The sequence below is a fragment of the Oncorhynchus mykiss genome, chromosome 28 (genome assembly GCF_057628025.1).
Source record: "Oncorhynchus mykiss isolate SJ-2025 chromosome 28, ASM5762802v1, whole genome shotgun sequence".
Classification (NCBI taxonomy): Eukaryota; Metazoa; Chordata; class Actinopteri; order Salmoniformes; family Salmonidae; genus Oncorhynchus; species Oncorhynchus mykiss.
This window is the reverse complement of record NC_143049.1, coordinates 14,975,576-15,001,072: the sequence shown is the minus strand read 5'-3', so window position 1 is coordinate 15,001,072 and position 25,497 is coordinate 14,975,576. Positions and strand designations below refer to the sequence as shown.

General features: G+C 40.9%; 1 protein-coding gene across 5 annotated transcripts in view; it reads left to right on the top strand.

Moving 5' to 3' along the window:
- Positions 1-25,497, top strand: part of spidr (scaffold protein involved in DNA repair) — an 85,515-nt gene that overhangs the window by 27,840 nt on the left and 32,178 nt on the right. For all 5 annotated transcript variants that reach the window (XM_021589233.3, XM_036966699.2, XM_090225461.1 and 2 more), the window contains 4 exons: positions 1,018-1,121; positions 4,876-5,164; positions 10,664-10,874; positions 11,166-11,398. In XM_021589233.3, the coding sequence (XP_021444908.3) occupies positions 1,018-1,121; positions 4,876-5,164; positions 10,664-10,874; positions 11,166-11,398 (837 nt within the window). The remainder of the gene's footprint in view (positions 1-1,017; positions 1,122-4,875; positions 5,165-10,663; positions 10,875-11,165; positions 11,399-25,497) is intronic.

Sequence of the window (25,497 nt, the reverse complement as noted above, 5' to 3'; positions counted from 1 at the left end):
TGTTGTCCTATGGACAGAGTCTCCCACCTCAGCTGTAGATCTCTGCAGTTCATCCAGAGTGATCATGGGCCTCTTGGCTGCATGCATCTCTGATCAGTATTCTCCTTGTATGAGCTGAAAGTTTAGAGGGATGGCCAGGTCTTGGGAGATTTGCAGTGGTCTGATACTCCTTCCATTTCAATATTATCGCTTGCACAGTGCTCCTTGGGATGTTTAAAGCTTGGGAAATCTTTTTGTATCCAAATCCGGCTTTAAACTTCTTCACAACAGTATCTCGGACCTGCCTGGTGTGTTCCTTGTTCTTCATGATGCTCTCTGCGCTTTTAACGGACCTCTGAGACTATCACAGTGCAGGTGCATTTATACGGGGACTTGATTACACACTGATGGATTGTATTTATCATCATTAGTCATTTAGGTCAACATTGGATCATTCAGAGATCCTCACTGAACTTCTGGAGAGAGTTTGCTGCACTGAAAGTACTGAATAATTTTGCACGCTCAATTTTTCAGTTTTTGATTTGTTAAAAAAGTTTGAAATATCCAATAAATGTCGTTCCACTTCATGATTGTGTCCCACTTGTTGTTGATTCTTCACAAAAAAATATTGTTTTATATCTTTATGTTTGAAGCCTGAAATATGGCAAAAGGTTGCAAAGTTCAAGGGGGCCGAATACTTTCGCAAGGCACTGTATATATGGTCTAGTGAGTGTGTGAAATTTCAGTGGAAGATAGTCAGTGCAGGTAGTTTGGGTAACATTTAATTGACTATTTAGCAGTCTTATTGCTTGGGGGTAGAAGCTGTCTCAGAGGCTGTTGGTCTGAGAACAATGCTCTGGTACCATTTGCCTGATGGTAGCAGTCTATGGCTTGGGTGCACTGCACAGTTGGATGCACAGCACAGAATAATGTTCACTTCTTTAAAATCGATTTAAATTACCTTAGCCTGTATTGAGCGCTGTTTATACAGTATTCTTGAGGATATTGACGTTGTGTGTGTGTGTGTGTTTCCTACAGTGGCGGCATGGCAGAGCGACTGAACCGACTCCAGTGCAGACAGAGGTCAGCCATCAGCTTCTGGAGGCACCAGTCCATCTCTCACACTTCTACTACAGCCACAGGTAATACAGACAACAAACAAACGCACCAGTCTGTGTTTGACACCACTGTAGTAGGGCTGGCAGTGGCCAGGGACCTCACGATACGATAGATGTGATATTATAACGATACTTTGGTGCCGGCACGATATGTATTGCGATTCTCACGATTCGATATGTATTCTGTTTCGACACTGCAAATTTATTGCGAGTCGATGTTCCAAACATATTGCTCACCGTATGTCTGCTGCAGAGGGACAAGAGAGAGCCATGAGAACTAGTTTTGATTGAAAAACAAAATTGTCTCTATTTAAAAAGATGGACAAGACGCTATGAAGGAAAAATACTGAACTTTTGGTAAAGATACAACTAACTAGCGAAAAAATCGTGATGCGATGGTCAAAACAATACGATATATTGTCAAAAATAATATCCTGATTTGTTACTGTATGGATTTTTTTCTCTCCCCATTACTACACTATAGGCACAGGTATTAGGCTACAGAGCTTTTTATTTGACATGTAAAACTGAGAAACAGCAACAGACATGCAGAAGTAACCATGTGCTCTGCGAATATAGAAACCCAGACGGGCTTATGAAAGGATCCCCAGTCACCGTTACCACACATTCCTATATACGCTAAGTATTCTCCGTTAATGGTTCAAGATTAACTTTGATTTGATGCATTCTCTGAGACAGAAGTCAATCTCTCAGGCAGGCGTGATTTTTCTGCTCAGATCTGTGGTCACGTGAAGACTGGAGTTGGAGCGCGTGGAGGAAGTGCTGGTTGCTCGTTGATAATTGTGACAGCAGTGAATTTGTTTGGTCGGGGCCAGTATGTAGGTGACAGGAAGCACTCTGCTTACTGACTTATGTTTTCTTTCCATGGTGCTATCAAAGCACGAGTCTACCCTCATTGTCATTGGCTCCTAGATAATTAGGTTAAACCACTATTTTAATGTGACAGTTGATCGTGGAAAAAAACAACCCAAAAAAAAACGTCTACCTTTTCCAACTCCCGTTCAGTCTGTAGGTCAGTTAGATGGCTTGATTGTCTTTCATCAGAGTGCGAGAAGAACTTGTAGAAAATAGAATGTTAAGGAGAAGAAGTTTGCTCTAACTTGGCCTCATTTTTAGACTCGTGACATCTAGTGAGAGTATTTGGCCCTCGTCCTGGATCATAACAATGTTCTGTGTGCTATACTGCGTACTAGTGTTGGCACTTTTGTTTGTTGACTTTCTCACCTTGATTTACGAGCACCTGCACTTAAACAATAACACCGGCAGTTATTACAACACAACTAGCTTCACCTATTATTAGTGCTGAGCGATTAACAACTAAAACTTAAGTTTAATTATTTGAATTCCATCAATAAAAAAATATATGTATATATATATTGTGTGCTCATTGCTCAGTTTCTTTAGATCAAGCACAAACTGTGTGATTTAGTAGGTACTCGTAGTTTCCAACCGGCCAATATTCAACATAGTTTATAGCAGAAAACATGTTAATTAACTACAACGATCATAATCCGTTGCGCGCCTACTTAGCCGATCTGTGTTTTTTTTTTGCATGATACATAAGAGACAAGAATGCGCAATCAAGAGGGATCGAGAGCAGTTGCTTTGCACGGTGCAGTATCTTCCATGAAAGTACAGTATCTAAGTGATTGATAATTGGTATTCAGCAGTCATAAAAGTATGCCGTATTTACTTTGCAGAACTAGTCAGATTGATTTTGTCTGACAGCAGCTCTATAGAGATGATGATGACTTGGAATTAAATAAAGTCATCAATTAAAACAAAGTGATGAGCAGTAATGAGCAGTCATTACTATCATGGGACTTTTATTAATAGTTTTATTCTGTGTTACAGCAGTCAACCCACAATGAATAGTGCATTTAATGTTTTTTTAATTTAAATTATTTTTTAATAATTGAAATGAAACTGAACCAACCTCAAAAACCAATAACCGCTCAGCACCAGCTATAACAAGCATGTTCATCCTCACGAGAATAAGCTGTGTGTGTGTTTGGCAAAAGTGTGTGCGTCCGTCATTGATGTTATTTCTTCACACACTATTCGACTTTAGATTGATTAGTTTATTGCAGGTCAGAAGGAGGACTCCATTCAGGCTTTCCTGTATTCACCTGCCCACTAATAAAGGGTTCACTATCATTGTTATATACTGAACACAAATATAAACGCAACACATAAAGTCATGTTTCATGAGCTGAAATAAAAGATCCCAGAAATGTTACATACGTGCATATAAAAAGCTTATTTCTCAGTCCTGTTTACAGTCCTATTAGTAAGCATTTCTCCTTTGCCAAGATAATCCATCCATCTCACAGGTGTGGCATATCAAGAAATTGATTAAACAGCAGGATCATTACAGAGGTGCACCTTGTGCTGGGTACAGTAAAATGCCACAGTTTTGTCAGAACACAATGCTAAGTTTTTGTGGGAGCGTGCATTTGGCATGCTGACTGCAGGAATGTTCCAATGCTGTTGCCAGATACTTTAATGTTCCTTTCTCTACCATAAGCCACCTGCAACTTCGTTTTAGAGAATTTGGCAGTATTTCCAACCGGCTTCACAACCGCAGACCACGGGTAACCACGCTAGCCCAGAACCTCCATATCTGCCTTCTTCACCTGCAGGATCGTCTGAGACCAGCCACCCGGACAGCTGTTGAAACTGGGGGTTACCTAGACTAAGATTTTATGCACAAACTGTTAGAAACCATCTCAAGGAAGCTCACCTGCGTGCTCGTCATCCTCACCAGGGTCTTGACCTGACTACAGTTTGGCGTCGTAACCGACTTCAGTGGGCAAATGCTCACCTTCAATGGCCGCTGGCATGCTGGAGAAATGTGGGGGAGTATTTCTGTCTGTAATAAAGCCCCTTTTTGGGTAAAAACAAATTCTGATTGGCTGGGACCTGGCTACCCTGTGGGTGGGCCTATGCCCACCCATGGCTGCACCCCTGCCCAGTCATGTAAAATCCATAGATTAGGGCCTAATGAATTTATTTCAGTTGACTGATTTCCTTGATGAACTGTATATCGTTGAAATTGTTGCATGTTGAGTTTATATTTTTGTTCAGTGTAGTATTATAGTATGTCTTGTGTGCCAAATGGAGGAACATATCTCTGGATATGATACATGTTCTAACAATTCCTTCCACTTAGTGCTGACTTTGATTTACTCTCCTGTTGACAATCCCCTCAGGCAAACATCAGTGATAGTCACATACTCCAACGTAGAGCTGCTTTGTCTTGCATTGAATTGGAGTGCACTGATATGGTCTTGATTCACATCACAAACGGCATGATAGATCGTCAGTGTTACACACATTACATTGAGCTAAGTCACACTCTGCTTATTTGTTTATGACAGGTTTGTTTGAATTGGGACGTTGGGCATGTTTTGTTCTTTAGAGCCACTCTCAGCTTGCTGGATGCGGCAGGCACATAAGATTGACCCAATAGCATTTTGCAAGAACCTCATTGAATGTATGAGCTTTCCAGTTTCTGCATTTCATAATAGTTATCGCCTACTTTATTAATTCACATAATCACTGTCATAAGAGATATTACATTATGAGTGACACTGAGTGAAACTGTTCTGGAATACTTTTTTCAGATCCAGGAAGTGAATTTCTATTTATTAACTTCCTTAATTGAAAACTGAATTGACCCTAACCCTGTGAGGCAAGTGACCCACATAGACACTCACATCACACACCATCTGTGTTGTTCTTGTCTCTCCTCCAGTTGATAAGCCTGGGGTGCTGGTACTGGAGGTCCTGTCAGTCCAGGAGGAGAGCTGCATGCAGCTGGCCCTGTGTGAGCAACACCACCCCCCTGCTACAGGCCACCACAGGCCTCCATCCAACACCACCACCACTATGACAAGACCTGAACAGCACAATCCCTCTGCTACAGACCACACCCCCCCTCTCTCCACCAGAAACGGAGCTCGGGTCCTGGTACTGTTCAGTAAGGAGACGACTGCTCAGCTCATGCCTGTGCCTCGAGACCTCATCCATATATACCCACCATGGTGAGAGAGCATTAGTCTGCAATAGTTAATAATGCAAAGTTATGGTGTCCAGTAAAAAATGTAATATTAAAAGGGGAAATGCCCAAGTCATTATGTTATCTACACATCTTCCTCATGCAGAAAAACTAGTCATTACGTTTCCTGCACTTGTCTTTTCCTACTATCACTGACTTTGCTGATAATTACTTTGAGGGAGAATGTACTTTGACTGTGATATGTGGTTGTCTCACCTAGCTATCTTAGAGGGATAGTTACCCAAATTGCAAAGTTATACTGATCATAATCGGCGTGAGGTCAAAATCAAAGTAAGCATATGGCGTTTTAAAACACCTGATTTTCTGAGCAATAAAAGGCGTTCCAGTGTATTTGATCTGTGCCTGTGCTAGCACTAGCCGAGCGAGCCTCCCTCGTCAGCGCAAGTGAAGAGTTCAGAACTACTGAATGTATGCGTCTTAGAAGTAGTTTTCACATACAAACTTTATATGTCCGAACTCCGAATCAAATATGCTTCCCAAATATAACACGGTTGCTGTGGTATAACGCTTATTTAGATTTTCTGCATTTATCAGTGCCATCGGGTAGCTTGATTTCAGATGTGTCCATGTAAACAGGATTATTTGGGAAATAGTTCTTCTTCCAGAGAATGTAAACATTTTACTCAAATTATTATATTAATCTGACTATCAGCAATATTCGCATTATTGTGTAAAAGTACTCACTGTAAGCAGTCTATTGACAAGGTATGACAGCAATTCATGCTTTGGTTTAGTTTCCCTGGCACTGTTTCCACATACTACAGTTTTAGCATTTGTGGCACAAATCCCATTAAAGTCATGGGACCGATATTAGCATTTTTCACGCACCATATCCAAATCATCCAAAAGTATCTCAAATTGATTGTGAAGCGCAACAATCACTTATACAGTGCATTTGGAAAGTATTCAGACCCCTTCCTTTTTCCACGTTACGTTACAGCCCTGTTATAAAATTGATTAAAAAAACATTTCCCTCATCCATCTACACACAGTACCCCATAATGACAAAGCGAAAACAGGTTTTTAGAAATGTTTACAAATGTACCTCGAGAGGATCTGCGGAGAAGAATGGTGGAAACTTCCCAAATACAGGTATGCCAAGCTTGTAGCGTCCCCAAGAAGACTCAATGCTGTAATCGCTGCCAAAAAAGTACTGAGTAAAGGGTTCGAATACTTGTGTAAATGTGCTATTTCAGTTTTTATTAAAAAATAAAAAATAATCTGCAATTTCATGGTATCCAATTGGTAGTTACAGTCTTGTCCCATTGCTGCAACTCCCGTACGGACACGGGAGAGGCGAAGGTCGAGAGCCGTGCGTCCTCCGTAACACAACCCAGCCAAGCCGCACTGCTTCTTGACACAACGCCCGCTTAACCCGGAAGCCAGCCGCACCAATGTGTCGGAGGAAACACTGTACACCTGACGGTTGCCTGGCCCGCAACAGGAGTCACTAGTACGCGGTGGGATAGGAACATCCATGCCAGCCAAACCCTCCCCTAACCCGGACGACGCTAGGCCAATTGTGCGCCGCCCCATGGGTCTCCCGGTTGCGGCCGGCTGCAACAGAGCCTGGACTCAAACCAGAATATCTAGTGGCACAGCTAACACTGCGATGCAGTGCCTTAGACCACTGTGCCACTTAGAAGGCCCCAGTCTTATTTTTAATGTTTAAAAATGTCTACCTGTTTTTGCTTTGTTATTATGGGGTTTTGTGTGTAGATTGATGATGGAAAAAAAACAATTTATTCAATTTTAGCATAAGGCTGTAATGTAAGAAAATGTGGAAATAGTCAAGGGGTCTGAATACTTTGAATGTACTGTAGAAAATCTGAATATGTGTGAAAAGTGCTAATAACAGTCACATGACTTGAATGCTAGAACATTTGCATGTGAAAACAGTGCCAGGGAAACTAAACCAAACCATGCATTGCTGTCATACCTTGTACATTGACTGCTTACAGGGTAAGGAAACCAATGCCATTTTGTAATGTTAATTTGGGTGAACTATCCCTTTAAGATGAATACACTAATTGTAAGTCACTCTGGATAAGAGCATTTGCTAAATGACTAAAATGTTAAATGTAAATCTCAATGATATTTTCTAATATAGGCCTACCTGTACTTTCTGTTTCAAAATGTGTAATGCGTTACTGGAACTTATGCAATGGTGTAGTGTATACACAGTCAGAGTAGTTGGGGTGTGTGAAGTTGTTTGGGCGCAAGATAGAGGCTGGTTCCAGCTGTTGGGGGTTTAGTTTGGGAGTCCAGCATGCAGCTCTGGAATATCCAGGTTCTGAGCTGGCCTGGCGGAAGTCCAAGGGCCTACTCGGTGCTCTGACGTCAAAAGCTGCTCCAGGGAATGCTGCTTCGGATTCCTCTTCCTGGCAGTGGAGTAGTTAGGTCATTTCCAGCAAGCCGGCCCGGGAAAAAACACTGGGCTTTTTTTCTGGAGCATTTGGGAACAGAGTGGAAGAAGTCAAGAGGACAGGATTGAAAACACATGCAGCTCTTATTACACACACACACACTACACTATGTGTGTGTGTGTGTGTGTGTGTGTATCAGTGGTTTAGCAATATCATAGCAGTTCTCTTTTCTCTGTATTGTTTTTCACCAGCAGTGGAGAAGAGTAGTCTCCCACTGACTTATTGAAAGCAAAATCAATCATTTATACTGAACAAAAATATAAACGCAACATGTAAAGTGTTGGTCCCGTTTTGTTTTTTTTAGCTGAAATAAAAGTTCTCAGAAGTGTTCCATATGCATAAAAAGTGTATTTCTCTCAGATTTTGGGCACAAATGTATTTATATCCCTGTTGGTGAGCATTTCTCATTTGCCAAGATAATCCATCCACCTGACAGGTGTGGCATATCAAGAAGCTGATTAAACAGCATAATCATTACATAGGGGCACCTTGTGCTGTGGACAATAAAAGGCCACTCTAAAATGTGCAATGCCACAGATGTCTCAGGTTTTGAGGGAGTGTGCAATTGGCATGCTGATTGCAGGAATGTCCACCAGAGGTATTGCCAGAGAATTGAATGTTAATTTCTCTACAAGAAGCCACCTCCAATGTCGTAGAGAATTTGGCAGTATCTCCAACCGACCTCACAACCGCAGACCACGTGTAACCACGCAAGTCTGAGGAGTATTTCTGTATGTAATAACACACTTTTTTGGGGGAAAACTCATTCTAATTGGTTGGGCCTGGCTCCCAAGTGGGTGGACTTATGGCTGTGCACCTGCCCAGTCACGTGAAACCTTATATACAGTTCATATATTTCCTTATAACTAATTTCTTGTAACTCATTTAAATTGTTGAATGTTGCATTTATATATATTTTTTCAGTGTATAACCTACAGAATCTGTTCTTTAGACCCAATTTCATATTTTGGTAATGAGATATAGATCAACTATTAATCTAGCTTATTTGCCTAATGCTGAACCTCGTAGCCATTCATTCTCTTACATTTCAAATCAAAGTTGATTTGTTACGTACGCGGAATACAACAGCGAAATGCTTACTTACAGACTCAAAAAAGGTATTAGGTGAACAATAAGTAAGTAAATAAATAAAAACAACAGCAAAAAAGACAGTGAAAAATAACAGTAGCGAGACTATAACAATAGCCAAAAAGAACAGCCAGAAGTGGAAAAACCCAGGAATTCATCAAATTAGCGATGCTTGTAAAATTGATCTTTTGTCTATCGGCTTCCTGTGTGACACGTGAATTGTTCCCTCCCCCATACTCCTTCACTGAGTGGGCCGGGCCCCTCCCTCCTTCCGCCTCCCACTCCTTGTGAGTGGGCAGAGAGCACAGACAGCCAGCAGCAGAGTGGAAATACCTGCAGACATTATTCACCTCACTGACTCGGCCTCTGACGAAAGCAGCCACTCCTTAACCTAACTACCTGTCTGATGACACGTAGTGAACGTGTACTAGTTCCCAACAGTCACCTGCACTGTGCAGGGTCACACTTCCTGTTGCTCCTTTAGGATAGCCTTGACACTGATAGATTAAATGTAGAAAACAGGTTTTTCAAAACCTTGATACTGACACTAATTGAGTGTAATGAAGCACCCTATTTATATTAATAGGCTTTATTAACATTGATAAGTCTTAGGCTAAATGATAACTAAAACATTGCACGTGTGGAACTATAGTGTGTGCACTTGTTCACTTCTGGACAACATTTAAAACAATCTATTATTTATAATTTCCTGATGATTGACACTACCAGAAATGTGCACCTACTGAATATTAGATAACTTATTTTTTTTTTAAAGTTTACTCAATTACCTCAAATATCAAATTTGTTATATTGAAAGCAACTGTAGTCTACATTGTATGAAGTGTGATTTTATTACCCTGGCTCCTCCATCTTATCACCAGTCAGAGGCAGGCTGGCACATGTAAGCTGAAGCCACAGAGACTGCGGTTGACCCTGAGTCAACTATAAGCCATGTTATTACCTATGTCACATCAAAATAAATATTGAGTCAGACCTTTGTATCATCCACATAATAAACACTTAGAGAAATAATGCGATCTGAATTAGATGGATTGCTTTCAAAGGATGGACATTGTCTGGTAAATTATTGTTCACATGGGTGTGAAGTGAATATTCTTAACAAGCTGAAATGCTTGACTGTTGATAAAACATGTTTTAAGTATTTTTCTCTAGCTACTTGATTAATGTGAGTATGGTTTCTCCTGATATAAAAGGGAAACAAAAAATAGACATTGATCAGCCTCATTACATGCAAAGGATCGTCAAATGACATGCAATGCACACATTTCCTTTCTAGTTTTATTAAGCCCCAACTGAAATGTACGCAGGCTGCTATTCTGAATTTGAATTGAGGGTGTTTATAAAAAATAACAGGAAGAAAGAAAGTGTTAACAACCACATAAAAAAAACAGCTCCACTATCTCTGAGGGATTTGGAGCGTACTGTGAAGCATGTTTGGTCAGGCTTGCCGCTTTTCACAGTATCCGGAACAGCCTGTCTGAATTCACTGTTGTGGAAATGAAAAATGCAGCTTTCTATACAGCGAAAGATTCCAAACTTATCAGTTCAATTGCATTTTTCCATGGAGCATGGGGGCAGGCTAACCCACCTGAATCTGCTACGTGCCTGAGGGTAGGGTGTTTAGAGAGTGAGGAGACCGATGGAGGTGGAGGCGGCTGCCTGCTTATCAATCGATCTACATTTGACATTCATCATACGTCTTCTTCAGCCTTCCTGCCGCTGCAGTCTTATGCAAGAACAGAGCCCCCCCCCTAAAATCTATACTTTTAGTTTACTCAATCTTTCCACTCCTTTTAACCTGAATGTTGCGTGTGTGACAGATGACCGAGTCAAATACCATCTATAGTTTTCTGTCAATTTACTAAACAAGATTTGGTACAACACAACTTCTACTCTATATTTCAAAATGAACCTTTTTTTCTCTACAGGCAAAGTCTCATGATTGAGGGCCAACATAATAGAATTATTCTCAACACACACTTCAGCCAGAAGGTATACTCTGACACCAAGCAAACCAGCATGTCCCTCCCCAGAGCCCTTGTTCCAGTGGAGAGATGCAACCCATACTCTCTGACCAGGTCATTTGGCCAGCTTGAGATCAACAAGACTTCACCAGAGGGAGATGGCACGGTCAAACAGGTGGGTTGGGTTTCACTATATTTACTGGCAGATATTCCACCTAGAATGGACAATAAAGTTATATTCTATTGATGTTAACCCAGGTTTGATTAGCCCTATTATTTTGGTGGTCTGCACTCTACAGTCACAATTAGTACCAGTGGGGTAAAGTATAGTGTGGAAGAAGACCTGCTATGTTGTCAGTGTCTCAAATCTTAATTCGGTAACACAAATATTCTCCCATGTTTGTCCAGGTACAATATGATGTCCGAGTCCAATAATTGTGTTTTTTTCCTCTATCCAAATCTCCAGTCTTTATGCAGCCAGGGTGGCCCAGGTGCAGCCAGCAGCAGAGGGTGTCATTCGCTCCTAGAGGCCATCGAGGGCCTGGGCCAGGCTGGGTCAGTGGGGCAGGATGTGGAGGTGGTGGTTCAGAGGGTCTACTGTACCCCCATCAGGGAGCGCTCCACTGGGGCTTCACTCAAGTCCAGAGCTCCTGGTCGATCCCCTAGAGTGCCGCCTCCTCTCCAGAAGGGCAAGAGCAGGTAGAGTTCAGCAACATGTCTGATATATTTTTTAATCTACCATGAAGTCCCTATGAGGTTGAATATGATGGCCTGTTGTGAGTGTTTACATGGTAAACTAACTGTAAAGCCGGGCGTACACTACAAGATTTTGGCCCCGATTTAGCTGTCCCAGACAAGTTTATGAGATCCGAGAAAATTCCTCTACTCGGGTCGTGCAGTCTCCTCTACTCTCGTTTAATGTGAGCAGGTCAGAGACACAATCTGAGGGCTACTGATCCCGTCTTTGAGTTGTCCCAGACGTCCCGTAGTTTGAGATGTGCAAGTTTTGAGAACGGTGACCAGCAATAGCCAATGAGAGCTCGTCAGAGAAGAAGCCAGTGAGGTGACAACGTTGTATCTCATCACCCAGAATGTGTAGATTACTTGAGCAGGGGAAATGACTACTACTAGTATGCATTTGTAGCCTACTTGCCTTTAACCAAAGCCAAAGTGTCTCGTTGCTTGTGAACTTCAGAGCTGTAATGTTATTTAATAAAAAATGTATTGGCTGGAAACATTTGAGGCTGCTTTGAGTCAGGCTCGTTTTAGCTATGTTAACAATCTAATCACATTGTTTTCACAAGACTACGGGGTATGTAGAATCCTCACAAAGGGAAGAGCCGGAGTTCTTACTGGTTGGTAGGTGATCAAATACTTATGTCATGCAATAAAATGCAAATGAATTACTTAAAAATCATACAATGGGATTTTTGTTTTAGATTCCGTCTCTCACAGTTGAAGTGTACCTATGATAAAAATTACAGACCTCTACATGCTTTGTAAGTAGGAAAACCTGCAACATCGGCAGTGTATCAAATACTTGTTCTCCGCACTGTAGTTGATTCCCTACTAAGGTCAATATATTTTTTTATATTGTTGATTTCTGTTTTTATGGCTGGATTCTGTGAGGGCACAAATTTTCCAAAATTTGGACCAGAATGAGGCTCTCCGTATACCTATTGTTCCTGCAGTGATGAAAAAAAAAATATATTTATATATATATATTTAATATTTTATTTTACTAGGAAAGTCAGTTAATAAGAACAAATTATTATTTACAATGACGGCCTACGTCGGCCAAACCCAGACGATGCTGGACCAATTGTGCTATGGGACACCCAATCACGGCCGGTTGTGATACAGGCTGGAATTGAACCAGGGTGTCTGTAGTGACTCCTCAACCACTGAGATGCTGTGCCTTAGACCGCTGCGCCACTCAGGAGCTTTCTTCATCAAATGTTTTCATAATTGATCTGCAGATTATCACCAAAAGGCTTTTGCCTACTGATGGATTCGGTAGGCTACATCTTTCACATAGGATTTATGGTATTTTGCTTGTTTAAAAAAAAATGACCAACCAGCTTCATGAGACAGTCACCTGGAATGCATTTCAATTAACAAGTGTGCCTTTAAAAGTTCATTTGTGTATTTCTTTCCTTCTTAAAAACTTCTTAGGGCTGCAATCCCGTTAACGGGATCGATATGACAACAGCCAGTGAAAGTGCCAAATTCAAAACAACAAAAATCTCAAAATTAAAATTCCTCAAACATACATGTATTTTATACCGTTTTAAACGTAATCTTGTTGTTAATCCCACCACAGTGTTCGATTTCAAATAGGCTTTACAGCAAAAGCACAAACGATTATGTTAGGTCACCACCAACTCACAGAATAATTCAGCCATTTTTCCAGCCAAAGAGAGGAGTCACAAAAAGCACAAATAGAGATAAAATTCATCACTAACCTTTGATGATCTTCATCAGATGACACTCATAGGACTTCATGTTACACAATACATGTATGTTTTGTTTGATAAAGTTCATATTTATATCAAAAAATCTCAGTATACATTGGCGCGTTACGTTCACTACTTCCAAAAACATCTGGTGATATTGCAGAGAGCCACATCATTTTACAGAAATACTCATTATAAATGTGGATAAATACAATTGTTAGACATGGAAATATAGATATACCTCTCCTTAATGCAACTGCTGTGTCGCTATCATGTGAAATGCGCTTGACCAGGACCTGGCTCTCTGCCAGACCACTGACTCAAAGAACTCCCATCTGGCTCCACAACACAGTAGAAGCCTCATTCAAGTTTCTAAAGACGGTTGACATCTAGTGGAAGCCCTAGGAAGTGCAACTTTATCCATATGCCACTGTGTATTCAATAGGGGCTGGTTTGAAAATCGACCAACCTCCAAACTTCCTGTTTGGATTTCTTCTCAGGTTTTCGCCTGCCATGTGAGTTCCGTTAGACTCACAGACATCATTCAAACAGTTTTAGAAACTTCAGAGTGTTTTCTATCCAATACTAATAATAATATGCATATATTAGCAACTGGGACTGAGGAGCAGGCCGTTGACCCTGGGCACCTCTGGGCACCTTTCATCCAAGCTACTCAATACTGCCCCTGCAGCCATAAGAAGTTTTAATGTGTTTGAGCCAATCACTTGGCCCAAGCAAGTCTCTTCTTATTATTAGTGTCCTTTGGTAGTGGATTCTTTGCAGCAATTCTACCATGAAGGCCTGATTCACACAGTCTACTCTGAACAGTTGACGTTGAGATGTGTCTGTTACTTGAACTCTGAAGCATTTTTTTGGGCTGCAATCTGAGGTACAGTTAACTCTCATGAACTTATCCTCTGCAGCAGAGGTAACTCTGGGTCTTCCTTTCCTGTGATGTGGACTTGGTCTTTTACCAAATTTGACTATTTTCTGTATACCTACCCTACCATGTCACAACAAAACTGATTGGCTCTTGCATTAAGAATTTGTTTTTTATCAGCCACACCTGTTAATTATAATGCCATCCAGGTGACTACTTCATGAAGCTGGTTGCGAGAATGCCAAGAGTGTGCAAAAGCTTTCATCAAGGCAACGGGTGGCTACTATTTTGGTTACTACATTATTCCGTTAGTGTTTTTCCATAGTTTAGATGTCTTCACTAATATTCTACGATGTAGAAAATAGTCAAATGAAATAAAAACCCTAGAATGGGTACGTTTGTCCACACTTTTTACTGGTACTATATACAGTTGAAGTCGGAAATTTACATACACCTTAGCCGAATACATTTAAACTCAGTTTTTCACAAATCCTGGCATTTAATCCTAGTAAAAATACCCTGTTTTAGGTCAGTTAGGATCACCACTTTATTTTAAGAATGTGAAATGTCAGAATAATAGTAGAGAGTGATGTATTTCAGCTTTTATTTCATTTGATCACATTCCCAGTGTGTCAAAAGTTTACATACACTCAATTAGTATTTGGTAGCATTGCCTTTCAATTGTTTAACTTGGGTCAAACGTTTCGGGTAGCTTTCCACAAGCTTCCCACAATAAGTTGGGTGAATTTTGGCCCATTCCTCCTGACAGAGCTGGTGTGACTGAGTCAGGTTTGTAGGCATCCTTGCTCGCACACGCTTTTTCAGTGCTGCCCACACATTTTCTATTGGATTGAGGTCAGGGCTTTGTGATGGCCACTCCAATACCTTGACTTTGTTGTCCTTAAGCCGTTTTGCCACAACGTTGGAAGTTTGCTTGGGGTCATTGTCCATTTGGAAGACCCATTTGCGACCAAGCTTTAACTTACTGACTGATGTCTTGAAATGTTGCTTCAATATATCCACATCATTTTCCTGCCTCATAATGCCATCTATTTTGTGAAGTGCACCAGCCCCTCCTGCAGCAAAGCACCCCCACAACATGATGCTGCCACCCCCTTCACGGATGGGATGGTGTTCTTCGGCTTGCAAGCCTCCCCCTTTTTCCTCCAAAAGTAACAATGGTCACTATTTTTGTTTCATTTCTCCAATACGTACAATCTTTGTATCCATGTGCAGTTGCAAACCGTAGTCTGTAATTTTTATGACGGTTTTGGAGCAGTGGCTTCCTCCGTGCTGAGCGGACTTTCAGGTTATGTCGATATAGGACTCGTTTTACTGTGGATATAGATACTTTTGTACTGGTTAACTCCAGCATCTTCAAAAGGTCCTTTGCTGTTCTGGGATTGATTTGCACTTTTCGCACCAAAGTATGTTCATCTCTAGGAGACAGAACGCGTCTCCTTTCTGAGCTGTATGACAGCTGTGTGGTCCTATGGTGTTTAACAAATGCGCATTTGCGAAAAAAATTTAATCGTTGCACGTATGTAGCTAACCATAAACATCAATGCCTTTCTTTAAAATCAATACACAAGGATATATTTTTAAACCTGCATATTTAGTTAAAAGAAATCCAGGTTAGCAGGCATTATTAAACTAGGGAAACTGTCACTTCTCTTGCGTTCATTGCGAACTAATTTGCCAGAATTTTGCGTAATTATGACAATACATTGAAGGTTGTGCAATGTAACAGGAATATTTAGACTTATGGATGCCACCCGTTAGATAAAATACGATAAAATATTTCACTGAAAGAATATTTTTTTATTTTTGTTTTCAAAATTAGTTTCTGGATTTGGCCATATCTGGATTTGACAGTATTTCTGTGTGTTATTATGTTATAATTAAGTCTGATTTGATATTTGATAGAGCAGTCTGACTGAGCGGTGGTAGGCAGCAGCAGTCTCGTAAGCATTCATTCAAACAGCACTTTCGTGCGTTTGCCAGCAGCTCTTCGCTGTGCTTCAAGCATTGAGCCGTTTATCACTTCAATCTATCAACTCCCGAGAACAGGCTGGTGTAACCGATGTGAAATGGCTAGCTAGTGAGCGGGGTGCGCGCTAATAGCGTTTCAATCAGTGACGTAACTCGCTCTGAGACCTTGAAGTAGTTGTTCCCCTTGCTCTGCAAGGGCCGCGGCTTTGTGGAGCGATGGGTAACGATGCTTCGAGGGTGGCTGTTGTCAATGTGTCCCTGGTTCAAGCCCAGGTAGGGGTGTGGAGAGGAATTTCCCTCACACTTCATAAAACGTGGCACCACTTCTCCTCGCAGACCCTCACTGGAAAGCTCCGCAGGCAGAATCAATCATCCTGTTTGTTGACGTCAAATTGTTGTGGAAATTTTACACAGGGACACTCGAAGTCAGTCTTAAATTAATTATTCTGTTTATTATCAGCAAGCTGGAGAGGTTCCAACCAACTGAGTGCAGCCAGTATACATGTCGATCAGGAGCTGCAATGGGGCAGTCCCGTTAATTATTTTATTTACTGACACACAAAGTAATAATTGCATGATGTTGCTTATTCATTATTCATAATTATTATAAGCGGAGACCTTGAAACTGAGAGATCGTTCTCAAATCATGGGTTTGGGAGTACTGCCAAATTGCAGATACTACAGTGAGGATTTCTCCCTGGTGTTAATTTGCATGAACACAGAAATTGGTTATTAAAAAAGCACAAACATAAAAATGTCCATCACAGTGCTTAACGGTATTGCAGCCATAACAAGTTAATCGAACAAAAGGACCATTTGTGATGTTTATGGGACATATTGGAGTGCCAACAACAGAAGCTCGTCAAAGGTAAGGCATGAATTATATTTTTATTTCTGCGTTTTGTGTCACGCCTGCAGGGTTGAAATAGGCTTTTCTCTCTTTGTTTACGGAGGTGCTATCCTCAGATAATAGCATTGTTTGCTTTCGCCGAAAAGCCTTTTTGAAATCTGACATGTTGGCTGGATTCACAACAAGTGAATTTGTGATTTAATGAAAGTTTGATTTTTATAGTAATTTATTTGAATTTGGCACTCTGCATTTTCCCTGGCTTTTGGCCAGGTGGGACACTAGAGTACCATATATCCCAGAGAGGTTAACGGGATAATTGTCATCAACAACCGCTTAATTGCATAACGCCACATTCAAACAATATTACTAAAAAGATTTATATTCATGAAATCACAAGTGCAATAAAGGAAAACACAGCTTAGCCTTTTGTTAATCCACCTGTCGTGTCAGATATTGAAAATATGCTTTACAGCGAAAGCAATCCAAGCGTTTGTGTAAGTTTATCGATCGCTCGACAAAACATTATGTACACTTAGCATCAAGTAGCTTGGTCACGGAAATCAGAAAAGCAATTGTTTATCTTTGATGATCTTCGGATGTTTTCACTCACGAGACTCCCAGTTACACAATAAATGTTCCTTTTGTTCCATAAAGATTATTTTTATATCCAAAATACCTCCATTTGTTTGGCGCGTTATGTTCAGAAATCCACAGGAAAGAGCGGTCACGACAACGCAGACAAATACCAGATAGTTTCCGTAATGTCCACAGAAACATGTCAAACGTTTTTTTGTAATCAGTTTTTAAATTATATAATCGATAATATATCAACCGCAACTGTATTTTTCAGTAGGAGAGGGAAAGGCAATGGCTGCCCAAACTCTGTTGCTCATGCGAACACCTGACGCGATGTTATCTTTCTGGCTCATTTTTGAAAATAAAAGCCTGAAACTATGTCTGAAGACTTGACACCTTGAGGAAGCGATAGGAAAAGGAATCTGGTTGATATCCCTTTAAATGGAGCAAAGGCAGGCTATGGAACATGGAGTTTTCAAAATAGAAGCCACTTCCTGGTTTGATTTTCCTGAGGGTTTCGCCTGCAAAATCAGTTCTGTTATACTCACAGACAATATTTTGACAGTTTTGGAAACTTTAGAGTGTTTTCTATCCAATACTAATAATAATATGCATATATTAACAACTGAGACCGAGAAGCTGGCCGTTTACTCTTGGCACCTTTTCATCCAAGCTACTCAATACTGCCCCTGCAGCCATAAGAAGTTAATTCCGTCGATATATATCCAAAATGTCAATTTATTTGGCGCGTTTGATCCAGAAAAACACCGGTTCCAACTTGCTCAACTTGACTACAAAATATCTCAAAAGTTACCTGTAAACTTTGTCAAAACATTTCAAACTACTTTTGTAATACACCATTATGTATTTTTTTACGGAAAGAATCAAAATTGAAGACAATGATCTGTGTTCAATACAGGAGGAAAACAAACTGTAGCTAGCTTTCTGGTCATCCGCCTCCATCTAACAGTACACTTCAAGTGACCCTTGTTCAAGAATTCCGTACTTCTTCATTACACAAAGGAAAAACCTCAACCAATTTCTAACGACTGTTGACATCCAGTGGAAGCTAGGAACTGCAAGAAGGTCCCTTAGAATTCTGGATTCCCAATGAAAACCCATTGAAAATATAAAAAAATCTGAATGGTTTGTCCTCTGGGTTTTGTCTGCTAAATAAGTTCTGTTATACTCACATACATGATTCAAACAGTTTTAGAAACTTCAGAGTGTTTTCTATCCAAATCTACTAATAATATGCATATCTTATCTTCTGGGCATGAGTAAGCAGGCAGTTGAATTTGGGCATGCATTTCATCCGGACGTGAAAATACTTCCCCCTGTCACCAAGAAGTTAAGGTTGTTGTCCTGTTGGAAGGTGAACCTCCGCCACAGTCTGAAGTCCTGAGCGCTCTGGAGCAGGTTTTCATCAAGGATCTCTGTACTTTGCTCTGTTCTTCTTTCCCTCAATACTGACTAGTCTCCCAGTCCCTGATGCTGAAAAACACACCATGCTTCACCGCTGGGATGGTATTGGCCAGGTTTCCTCCAGATGTGCCGCTTGGCATTCAGGCCAAAGAGTTCAATCTTGGTTTCATCAGACCAGAGAATCTTGTTTCTCATGAGTCCTATTGGTGCCTTTTGTCAAACTCCAAGCGGGCTGTCATGTGCCTTTTCCTGAGGAGTGGCTTCCTTCTGGCCAATCTACCATAAAGGCCTGATTGGTGGAGTGCTGCAGAGATGGTTCTCCTTCTGGAAGGTTCTCCCATCTCCACATAGGAACTCTGGAACTCTATCAGAGTGACCATCGGGTTCTTGGTCACCTCCCTTACCAAGGCCATTCTCCCCCGATGTGCCAGTTTGGCCGGGCGGCCAGCCCTAGGAGGAGTCTTGATGGTTCCAAACTTCTTCCATTTTAAGAATGATGGAGGCCACTGTGTTCTTGGGACCTTCAATCATTTTTTTCATACCCTTCCCCAGATTTGTGCCTTTGCACAATCCTGTCTCGGAGCTCCACAGACAATTCCTTCAACCTCGTGGCTTGGTTTCTGCTCTGACATGCACTGTCAACTGTGGGACCTTATATACACAGGTGAGTGCCTTTCCGAATCATGTCCAATCAATTGAATTTACACAAGTGAGCTCCATCCAATGCTGGATCGAATCCCCGAGCTGACAAGGTAAAAATATGTCGTTCTGCCCCTGAGCAAGGTAGTTAATCCACTGTTACCCGGGCGCTGAAGACGTGGATGTCGATTAAGGCAGCAGCCCGCACCTCTCTGATTCAGAGGGGTTGGGTTAAATGCGGAAGACATATTTCAGTTGAATACATTGTTGGACAACTGACAATATATCTCCCTTTCCAATCAACTTGTAGAAACATCTCAAGGATGATCAATCGGAACAGGATGCACCTGAGCTCAATTTTGAATACTTATGTAAATAAGGTATTCCTGTTTTTTATTTTTTATGAATTAGAAAAAAATTCTAAACCTGTTTTCACTTTGCCATTATGGGATATTGTGTGTAGATTGATTGGGGAAAATGTTATTTAATACATTTCAGAATAAGGCTGTAATGTAACAAAATGTGGATAAGGTTACATATAACAAAATGTGGAAAAAGTTACATATAAAAATACATATTTTGACCAATCGAGTTGTCGAAAGAACAAACTACTTTTCGGTCGACCAAGATTTTTTGCAGTTGGGGACAGCCCTACAAATATACAAACGGAGATTCGGTGAAAACAAAAATCTGACATTGATTGATTTATCGAGACGAGTTTCCACACTTGTCTCAAAGCAGCGCGATGGCACTGTCCTAATCAAAATCGTGCTGAAATTATCATCTGGTTTTCCACACGTGGGTAGGCTATTGCTTCAAATGTATTAGAACGGTTGGATGACTTTGGGAGTTTCAGTAAGCAACAATTTGATACATGCCTTCAAATGCATTAGCCTACTTTATTCCAATATTTTCAAAATTCATTGATATTTATTCCCACATTAATTCTTTATGGATCCATCCAGTTGTGGTTAAGAAAACAGCGCATGCTTAGTGGTGGGCTATGTGAAGAGATGGTAGAAGTGAAATGCTTTGCAAAGTTAACTACTGGCAGGAGGATGGTTAACTGGCGCTGCTTAGCAACCATCAAGAGTTTAAGAGCGTAGTGCGTGCCAATGCCGCCTCAGCATTACGGCTACGTTTCATACTAAGCTGTAGCAGAAGTTTACCGCACTGAACAAAAATATAAAGAATTTCAATGATTTTCCTGAGTCACAGTTCATATAAGGAAATCAGTCAATTTAAATAAATTAATTAGGTCCTAATCTATGGATTTCACATGACTGGGAATACAGATATGCATCGGTTGGTCACAGATACCTTAAGAAAAAGGTAGGGGCGTGGATCAGAAAACCAGTCAGTATCTGGTGTGACCATTTGCCTCATGCAGCCCAACACATCTCCTTCACATGGAGTTGATCAGGCTGTTGATTGTGGCCTGTGAAATTTTGGCCCACTCTTCAATGGCTGTGCGAAGTTGCTGGATATTGGCATGAACTGCACCATGCTGTCGTACATGTCGATCCAGAGCATCCCAAATATGCTCAATGGGTAACATGTCTGGTAAGTATGCAGGCCATGGAAGAACTGGGACATTTTAAGCTTCCAGGAATTGTTTACAGATCCTTGCGACATGGGTCCATGCATTATCATGCTGATGGCGGTGGATGAATCGCACGACAATTGTCCTCGATCTCGTCGTGGTATCTCTATGCATTTGTCAAATTTCTATTGACAAAATGCTATTGTGTTCGTTGTCAGTAGCTTTTGCTTGCCCATACCATAATTCCACCGCTTGCCCATACCATAACCCCACCATCACTACAACGTTGCTGATGTCACAATGTTGAAATCAGCAAACTGCTTACCCACACAACGCCATACACGTGGTCTGCGATTGTGAGGCCTGTTGGACATACTGCAAAGTTCTCTAAAACAGCGTTGGACGTGGCTTATTGTGGAGAAATGTACATGCAACGTCTCTGGTGGACATTCCTGCTGTCAGCATGCCAATTGCACACTCCCTCAAAACTTGAGACATTTGTGGCATTGTGTTGTGACAAAACTGCACATTTGAGTGGCTTTTTATTGTACCCAGCACAAGGTGCGCCTATGTAATGATTGTGCTGTTTAATCAGCTACTTGATATGCCACACCTGTCAGGTGGATGGATTAACTTGGCAAAGGAGAAATGCTCAGTAACAGGACTGTAAACAAATGTGTGCACAGAATTTGAGAGAAATACGCTTTTTGTGCATATGGAAAATGTATGGGATCTTTTATTTCCGCTCATGAAACATGGCACCATGTTATTCAAGTCTTGCTCTTCATGCGGGCAGTTGCCTGGCCTACTCCCAACCAAAAGCCTGTGACTTGTCTGATTATCAATCAATGTGATTTTTTTTCACTGAATCTGTCTATATATTTGGATCATTTATCTCTGTCAGGACAAGTGGAAGTGGTATCTCATTTATTTGTTTGATCATCTATCTGATCAGAAACTTTTAACATGCAATAATGTAGCCTAAGTCAAGTGTATTATTAATATATTTATTGACTCATGTAGTAAAAATATAAAGAATTGGGACGATAAGAAACTAGCCTAGGCTCTACATGTGGCTATATAAGGCCCATACATGTTCCTTATATAGCCACATGTAGAGCCTAGGCTAGTTTCTTATCGTCCCAATCCAACAAACTCAAAATCATGACTCCTGTCTCACATGAAAATTACTTACTTTATTATGTAATCCATATGTTGCATTATCAAAGCATGTCTTGCCTTTACATGTCAAAATACCGCTATAACATGTCCCACGCTTCTCTGTGCTGTCTCGTAATTGCTGCCCATATGAGAGCTTCGGTATAGAATGTGTGATCAACGAACGTTATGAGAGTAGAATGGTCCCCGTTAAGATACCTTGATATTGAAACAATTTCCTCTCTTCATCTCGCTGTTATTCATGTCCTGATCTGCTTTCTGTATAATCATCAACTCGATTTTGCCAAATAGGACATTCTGTCATTCGTTAGAATTTATCTCGCAACCTTAGCAACTTTGGTCATTAAACTTTTGTTTGACTGCCGTTACAAAGTTTGTATGATTTGACAACTCTATAGTCTACTCTGGGTGCGTCCTGAGAGTGCTATGTGTCTAGATAGCCTCGACCTACTGCTGAAATTCACAGAATTAATTGAGGAACATTATAATGCTCTGAAATTATGAGCGGCCTGCTTCAAAATGTACAACGTCATTGGCGATCAAAGTTACACTATCATTACTAAATATCAGGTTCACTTGATGTGAAATCTTTGTGGCGTAGTGACATGAATCCTTAGTATTGACCACATCTTTACTAATGCTGCAGAAATGTGCTCTAAATCAGTATCCACACCCATCAGATATAGTGATTATAATATAATAGTCATATCTGGGAAAACTAAAGTTCCAGACGGAATCAAAAATAGTGTGCAGTCGTGGCCAAAAGTTTTGAGAATGACACAAATATTAATTTTCACCAAGTTTGCTGCTTCAGTGTCTAGATATTTTTGTCAGATGTTACTATTGAATACTGAAGTATAATTACAAGCATTTCATAAGTGTCAAAGGCTTTTATTGACAATTACATGAAGTTGATGCAGAGTCAATATTTGGAGTGTTGACCCTTCTTTTTCAAGACCTCTGCAATCTGCCCTGGCATGCTGTCAATTAACTTCTGGGCCACTGATGGCAGCCCATTCTTGCATAATCAATGCTTGGAATTTGCCAGAATTTGTGGGGTTTTGTTTGTTCACCCGCCTCTTGAGGATTGACCACAAGTTCTCAATGGGATTAATGTTTGGTGAATTTTCTTGCCATGGACCCAAAATATCAATGTTTTGTTCCCCGAGCCACTTATTTAGGACTTCTGCCTTATTGCAAGGTGATCCATCATGCTGGAAAATGCATTGTTCATCACCAAACTGTTCCTGGATGGTTGGGAGAAGTTGCTCTCAGAGGATGTGTTGGTACCATTCTTTATTCATGGCTGTGATCTTAGGCATAATTGTGAATGAGCCCACTCCCTTGGCTGAGAAGCAACCCCACACATGAATGGTCTCAGGATGCTTTACTGTTGGCATGACACAGGACTGTTGGTAGCGTTCACCTTGTCTTCTCCGGATAAGCTTTTTTCCAGATGCCCCAAACAATTGGAAAGGGGATTCATCAGAGAAAATGACTTTACCCCAGTCCTCAGCAGTCCAATCCCTGTACCTTTTGCAGAATATCAGTCTGTCCCTGATGTTTTTCCCGGAGAGAAGTGGCTTCTTTGCTGCCCTTCTTGACACCAGGCCATCTTCCAAAAGTTTTTGCCTCACTGTGCGTGCAGATGCACTCCCACCTGCCTGCTGCCATTCCTGAGCAAGCTCTGTACTGGTGGTGCCCCGATCCCGCAGCTGAATCAACTTTAGGAGACGGTTCTGGCGCTTGCTTGACTTTCTTGGGCGCCCTGAATCCTTCTTCACAACAATTGAACCGCTCTCCTTGAAGTTCTTGATGATCCGATAAATGGTTGATTTAGGTGCAATCTTACTGGCAGCAATATCCTTGCCATCTGAAGCCCTTTTTGTACAAAGCAATGATGACGGCACGTGTTTCCTTGCAGGTAACTGTGGTTGACAGAGGAAGAACAATGATTCCAAGCACCACCCTCCTTTTGAAGCATCCAGTCTGTTATTTGAACTAAATCAGCATTACAGTGATCTCCAGCCTTGTCCTCGTCAACATTCACACCTGTGTTAACGAGAGAATCACTGACATGTCAGCTGGTCCTTTTGTGGCAGGGCTAAAATGTAGTGGAAATGTTATTTTGAGATTCAGTTAATTTGCATCGCAAAGAAGGACTTTGCAATTAATTGCAATTCTTCTGATCACTCTTCATAACATTCTGGAGTATATGCAAATTGCCAACATACAAACTGAGGCAGCAGACTTTGTGAAAATTAATATTTGTGTCATTCTCAACTTTCAAACAAGGTTTTGAAATTATTCCTATTTTGAAGATGTGAAAAATATTTGTTGGTCTGATGTGTGTAATGAGGAACATCCCGATGCTGCACTTGAATAATTTACTGAATTGCTTATTTCAGTTACTAATAAGCGTGCACCCATTATTAAATGACTGTAAAAACTGTTAAATCCCTGTGGTTTGATGAGGAATTTAAAAATGTTATGATTGAATTGATTTTTTTTGTGTAACAGACAGATCACTTAAGTATTAATTAAAACACTCGATGGTTAAAAACAATTACACATATAATGATTGAAATGCAAGAAAAAATTATAAACAACCATAAATACATACATTTATATTGAAATCATGGAATGTGGCACTATTAATTGCACTTTTCCCTAACCTTAAAAATCAACCGATTAACTTCCGGCGCCGACAGAGATGGCCGCCTCGCTTCGCGTTCCTAGGAAACTATGCAGTTTTTTGTTTTTTTACGTGTTATTTCTTACATTAGTACCCCAGCTCATCTTAGGTTTCATTACATACAGTCGAGAAGAACTACTGAATATAAGATCAGCATCAACTCACCATCAGTACTACCAAGAATATGTTTTTCGCGACGCGGATCCTGTGTTCTGCCTTACAAACAGGACAACTGAGTGGATTCCATGCAGCGACGCAAAAAAAAAAAAACTCCGAAAAAGAGGGAAACGAGGCGGTCTTCTGGTCAGACTCCGGAGACGGGCACATCGTGCACCACTCCCTAGCATTCTTCTTGCCAATGTCCAGTCTCTTGACAACAAGGTTGATGAAATCCGAGCAAGGGTAGCATTCCAGAGGGACATCAGAGACTGTAACGTTCTTTGCTTCACGGAAACGTGGCTCACTGGAGAGACTCTATCCGAAGCGGTGCAGCCAACGGGTTTCTCCACACATCGCGCAGACAGAAACAAACAACTTTCTGGTAAGAAGAGGGGCGGCGGCGT